The sequence below is a fragment of the Prunus dulcis genome, chromosome 4 (assembly GCF_902201215.1).
Source record: "Prunus dulcis chromosome 4, ALMONDv2, whole genome shotgun sequence".
Lineage (NCBI taxonomy): Eukaryota > Viridiplantae > Streptophyta > Magnoliopsida > Rosales > Rosaceae > Prunus > Prunus dulcis.
Genome location: NC_047653.1, coordinates 12,633,850 through 12,640,348, shown reverse-complemented (window position 1 = coordinate 12,640,348; position 6,499 = coordinate 12,633,850). Strand labels below are relative to the sequence as shown.

At 44.8% G+C, this 6,499-nt stretch overlaps 1 protein-coding gene across 1 annotated transcript; it reads right to left on the bottom strand.

Moving 5' to 3' along the window:
* Positions 1 to 390: 390 nt before the first annotated feature.
* LOC117625392 lies at positions 391 to 3,882 on the bottom strand. The gene has a single exon (XM_034356950.1). It carries the CDS (start codon positions 3,880 to 3,882, stop codon positions 391 to 393), a length of 3,492 nt encoding a protein of 1,163 aa, XP_034212841.1.
* Positions 3,883 to 6,499: the final 2,617 nt, after the last annotated feature.

The window sequence follows — 6,499 nt, the reverse complement described above, 5'->3', positions numbered from 1 at the left end:
GTGCAGAACAGGCTTGGGACTGGACTGAGTTCCAAGACCAAGGCCACCTTCCTGGTGCAGAGCATGGTTGCAGCCTCCAGGCCAGCTTTGGAGATTGCAGAAGCCTCGATCCATCAAGGGGTGTTGCTCCAGAAGGAACTCTCTGTCAAGAAGGCGAATCTGCAGGAAACCCTTAGAAAACTAGGATTTTAGTTTTTTTTCAAATTCCGTTTCTTTATTTACCTGGACAAATTTGCCGCTATGGTGGCTATTTAAATAAAGTTTGTTCTGCTTCTTTTTCAAAACAGCATCTTACTACTTTCATTCACCCTTGATGTAACAAAAACAAAACTTTGGAAGTAAAAAACGAAACAACTTTAAAGGAAAAATGGATTCATGAAATAGACAAAGTTAGCCTTGTTCTTTTCCTATCCCGGGATCTGTCTGTACAGCTTGTGAATCCCACATGGTTGGGTAGAACTTCTTTAACCATTTGCCATTGATTGGGGCATTGTGAATAACTCCATCTCTGTCCTGCAACCTATATGCCCCCATTCCGAGGATCTGGCTAATCACAAAAGGACCTTCCCATGTAGGTGACCATTTTCCATACCCAGCTATGTGTGCTCCAGGAGGCAGAATTGCCTTCCCGACTATTTCTCCTTCTTCAAAACTCTTGTTTCTGACTCTTTTGTTATATGCCCTAGATACAGCCTGTTTCCCTGCCAAGAGTTTGTTGAGGGTGTCAATCCTACTTGCATCCAATTCTTCTAATTCAAGTAACATGGCTTGAGAGTAGTCTTCTCCTGTGAGATTGTGCTGGTGAGCAATTCTAAGAGACTGGACTGCTATCTCCATAGGCAGAATTGCATCATGGCCGTAGGTTAGAGCATAGGGGGTCATGCCAGTTGCTTCTCTTTTTGAAGTTCTGTATGCCCACAAAGTCTCTGATAACTTTTCATGCCATTGCTTTGGATTCTTCTCTAGCATCTTTCTGATGATATTGATAATCACCTTGTTACTTGATTCTGCCTGTCCATTAGCTTGAGCATAATAAGGGGTAGATTGAAGTAGTTTGAACTTGAATGTTTCTGCCATATCTAGCATATCCCTAGATATGAAAGAAGAACCCCTATCAGTTGTGATTGATTCTGGAATGCCGAATCTTTGTATGATCTGTTCTTCTATAAAGGTGATGATCTCTTGAGAAGTTGTGGTTTTGATTGGCTTGGCCTCTACCCATTTGGTGAAATAGTCTGTAGCAACAATGATAAAACAATGCTGCTGGCTGCTGGCGGGATAGATTTTGCCAATGAGATCCATTGCCCATCCCCTAAAAGGCCATGGTTTTACCACTGGATTCATGGGAACAGAAGGAGCCTGCTGGATTGGGCCGTGCCTTTGACAAGCTTCACATCCCTTAGAATAATTGATGCAATCCTTCAACATGGTTGGCCAGAAGTAGCCATACCTTCTAATTAACCAGCACATCTTTCTTCCCCCTTGATGAGCCCCACAGATCCCCTCATGGGTTTCTCCCATGACTTTCATATATTCTGTCTTTCCAAGGCACCTTAATAGCACCTCATCCTTACTTTTTCGGACCAAATCTTCATTCCACATGAGGTAGTTTGTAGCCATGATTCTGACTCTTTTCTCAGAGGGCAGAGTGGGATACTGCAAGTAAGTCATGATAGGCTCTCTCCAATCGTCTTTAGTGATTAAGGCAGAATTGACTTCTATCTCCATTCCTCTAGTCAAAACCGACGGTAGACTTTTTCTTCCTATCTTGATGATCCTCTGGACGCAGTCTTCGGGCATTTGTATGCCTGATGCCACCTGAGCCAGTTCATTGGCTGCAAAGTTCTCTTCCCTTGGGATGTGTTCCCAAGTAGCTTCTCTAAATTCTGTCAACAGATTTCTAGCTGCTACTAGATATACAGCCAGGGAAGGATTCAGACACTTGTATTCTCCAGCAATTTGTTTTAAGACAAGCATTGAATCTCCCAAGATTTCCACGGATTGGACTCCTAACTCTACCAACATTTCAAGCCCTATGATCAAAGCTTCATACTCGGCCCTGTTGTTGGTGCACTGGAAATCTAACTGGAAGGAATAGCAATGTCTGATCCCCAATGGTTCTTCCAGAACAACCCCGGCTCCTGAAGCCTTATCTGTCTTTGATCCATCAAAATATAGTTTCCAAGGTGTAAGATGAATCGAATAGATTGGATTGTTAAGGCAAACATGAGCCCTGGTTAGTAGATTTGCATTTGCTATGTCCAAAGAGTCCATGTTTTCAATTTCCTCTCCTGGGTGATCTGCTAGGAAGTCTGCCACAGCTTGCCCCTTGACAGCTTTCTGGGGGACATACCTGAGGGTGAATTCTGTTAAAGCCAAAGTCCATTTCCCAATTCTGCCCCTCAGCATTGGTCTTGTCAACATATACTTGATCAAGTCTGTCTTGGCGATGATATAGATAGTGTGTGGCAGCATATAATGTCTGAGCTTTACAGCAGTAAAATACAAGGCCAGACAAAGCCTTTCTATTGCGGAATACCTTCTCTCCACTTCTGTCAGTGTTCTGCTTAGATAGTAAACTGCCTGCTCCTTTCCTTCCTTGTTGTCATGGACTAGCAGACTTCCAATGGACACCTCTGATGCAGATACATAGAGTTTGAGTGGTCTGCCTCTCTTTGGTGGGGACAGAACTGGTGGATTTGAGAGGTAATCTTTTATTTCTTGGAATGCCCGTTGGTGCTGTTCTTCCCATTTGAATGTTTGTTCCTGTTTTAGTCTTAACAGGGAAGAAAAGGGCTGAATCTTTCCTGCGGAATTAGATATGAATCTCCTTAGAAAATTGATTTTCCCTAGGAGACTCTGAAGTTCCTTTTTGTTCCGAGGTGGTAGGGCTTCCATGATGGACTTTGCTTTATTCTTGTCAACTTCTATGCCTCTCTGGTGAACCAAGAATCCTAAGAAATTTCCTGCCTGGACTCCAAAAACACATTTTTTGGGGTTCATTTTTAGCTTGTGCTGCCTCATTCTTAGGAATGCCTTCCTTAGACTTGATATGTGGTCTCCTTCCTCAGGAGACTTAATCACCACATCATCTATGTATACTTCTAAAGAATGTCCTATCATATCATGAAAAATGGAATTCATTGCCCTTTGATAGGTAGCACCCGCGTTTCTTAAACCGAAAGGCATTACAATATATTCGAAAGCACCTATATGCCCTGGACACATGAAGGCTGTCTTGTGGATGTCTTGTTCTGCCATCATGATCTGGTTATAACCTGCGTTGCCATCCATGAAAGATAGCATCTGGTTATGAGCAGCTCCGTCTATTAGCATGTCCGCCATTGGCATAGGATATTCGTCTTTGGGAGATGCTTCGTTCAGATTTCTGTAATCCACACATATTCTAACTGCCCCTGTTTTTCTTTTGAGGACAGTTACAATATTTGCTAGCCAATCGGCATAGATGGCTGGTCTGATGAATCCTGCCTTGAGCAGCCTTTCTATCTCTTCCTTGACCTTCAGTTCTGTGTCCATAGACATTCTTCTCCTAGCCTGTTTAACTGGAAGGTAGCCATCTTTGATTGGCAGTTTGTGTTCTACTAGCTGTCTGTCCAGTCCTGGCATCTCGTGGTAGTGCCAGGCAAAACAATCTCTGAACTCTTGCAAAAGTGCCATGAGTTCAGACTTGAGTGGTTCTTTCAGAAGTGTGCTGATGAAAGTAGGCCTCGGATCTTCTTCTGTCCCTAAGTTTATTTCTTGTAGAGGATCCTCCACTTCTGGCAGGGAGTCATCCAATGCTGCTGGTGCAAAATCTAATACTTCCTCCTGTAAAACTTCCTCTTCTTGTTCCTTTGTACTTTCGTGGGTGAATTCTGCCATATTGGTGGCTGGATTCTGTATGAAAAACTTCCTTTCTTCCCAGTATATCAACAATCTTTTTGTGATGGATCGGATTGTTGCAGCTCGATCCTTGTCCAGTTGATTGGGACTAATCATCAGAGTTTTTAGCGTAGAAAGGTCTATTCCAGTCCTCCATGGAATTGGCTAGACCTTCTTCAATGAGCCTTTGGGCCGTGACACCATGGGGGCGGCCGGTCTGGTTGACTCCAAAGAAAGTAAAAGGACCGAGGTCGTCATGATAATACCTTGCTTCAAGACACATGGCAGAGGGTAGGAATGGCCGTGGATCGGCCTCTACAATCTCCATTTGGCCTTCATCATTCCATAGTGCTAGCTGCTGGTGGAGGGTGGAAGGAACACAAAAGCTCTGGTGGATCCAATCCCTGCCAAGTAGTGCATTGTAAGTGGTGGAAGTGGTATCTATCACAAAGAATGCTATTTTCAATTCCTTGCTTCCAACTATGACATCTACGTCTAAGATGCCATGGATTTTTGTAATGCCCCCAGCAAAGTTGGTGACGGTCAAACGTGTTGGAATCAAATCCTTCTCTGTTCTGCCCATCTTGCTCAGCATTCTGTGGGGTAATAGATTAATGGCTGCACCTCCATCTATCATGATTTTGGAAATAGGAATGCCTCCGAGGTTTGCTGTTATAAACAAAGGCCTGAGGTGGTTTGCCATTTCTCTGGTTGGTTTGGGGAAACAAAACTGCTCCGTAGCTTGGTTATTGGCAGTTCCGCCTATTCTGGGGTTGCCTGCCTGTTGTTCTGGCATCTCCTTTGTTTCCGCCAGTCTGCACTCAAAGCTTTCCTGAGAGAAAACATCTCCTTCCAAGGTGCTTCCTTGTCCCTCGGCGGCCCTGAATTTTTCTGGCAGGATGAACACCATGTTAACTCCCAAGTCACTCTGTAGTTAGTCTTCTAACTCTGCGCCAAAAACCACTGTTTCAGCATCCAATTCTTCCTCAAATTCCATCAGTTCTTCCCTGTATTCTTCGGTCCAATCATCTTGTTCTTCAGTTCCGAGGGGTTCATTCTGTCCTCCTGCAAATGTTCCATAGTCCAATTGTTCCTCTTCATATTCCTCCGTGGGGTCGTCTTTCCCTTGCTGCGGGGTAGGCTCGGATTCCCCTTGTGCCTGCAAGATGTTGGGTTGACTGCCAGACGACGAGGCTGGATGGACAGGAGATCTGGCCGAAAGTTCTGTTTCCGGTAGCTTTCTTGAGCGACAAGCTTCCTGTTTTGTGTGGGGAAGTGCTTCAGGATTCTTTCCTTTCCTGGCAGAATTGGTCTCTGTATGTACCTGCGTTTTATTCTGGCTCTTGAGATATGTGCAGTATTGCCTCTGGATTCTCCTTCTCTGAGTTCTGGTTAACTCCATGGTTGGTCTGCCGCTTTTTCCTACGGAGTACCACCTGCCCTCTATGATTGTTGCCATGGGGTTTTCATTCCCGGGTGCCTTGATTGATATCTCCTTTCTGGGCTGTTCTACATTCCTTTCGCTGTATTGTGAAGGCCTGAAATGGTTCCTGTGTCTTGCTTTGCCCTGGGGTAAGGTTCCAATCCTATCAAAGACACTAGGTGTGGGCTGGTTCTTTCTGTCTAGAACGACCTCTAACTCTGTCTCACATTTGCACCTGCTACAGAGCACTATCCCAGCCGATATGGCCGCTCTTGGTCTCTGGCTGGTCTCCCTTATAGTTCTTCTGCTTCTGCTGCAACTATCATCTGTCATTGGCTGAGTTTCCCTCTGTTCTGGCCAATTCAAGTTGACCATATTGACTTGTGGTTGAGGGAAAGGATCTGTCGTGACCGATGGAGGTTTTTCTGCCAGTTTCAACCTTCCTGCCGTTATTCCTTCTTGTATCACGTCCCTGAAAACGACACAACTATTGGTGGAATGGTTCCAAGAGTTGTGCCACCTACAGTACTGTCTTCCCTTGAGTTCTTCCGGCTTGGGTATTCTGTGGGGCGTTTCTATTGCCTTCTGCAGCAGCATTTCATCGAACAAAGCATCAACCTTGGTTAAATCAAAAGAGTAAACCTTGTTCTGTATTGGCTTGTTGGGAACGAATCCTCCCGTGAATGGTGGTGGCTTTTGGTCTTTAGGTGGCTTTGTAAGGGCTTTGCAACTAATAGGATGTTTTAGTTTTGCCATTTCTACCACCGAAACCTCTTTCTCTTCTGACTCTTCTGTGTCCTCCTGTGATTCCACCCCAATCAGGTGGACTGAAGAGGAAGGGGATTTGTAATAAGTGCCTTTAGAGGAGTTCCTTCTCTGTTGTTCCTCTCTGAGCAGCTCCTCGTATTTGGAAGCCTTATCAGCCAATTCTGCCAGGTCCCCCGAACAATATCCCGTCGAACCTCTTTCTGAGAGAGATTTTAAGGGCAGCTTGGGCCATCTGGATGAAATGTCTCTCCTCCATGGGGATTCGGCACTTCATTTTGAGCTTTTTGAAACTGGTTATGAAGTCTTGGGCTGGTTCATCTTCGCTTTGTTTGAGGGAAGCCAGATCACTAATGGTGACTTCTGGCTGGATCCTGTAATAATAGTCATGGAAGACGTTTTCCATCTGTTCCCAAGTTTGCACCGAAT

Excerpts from the sequence above, each read along its gene's own strand:
- LOC117625392 (XM_034356950.1), bottom strand. The coding sequence starts at position 3,882 with ATGGCAGAATTCACCCACGAAAGTACAAAGGAACAAGAAGAGGAAGTT.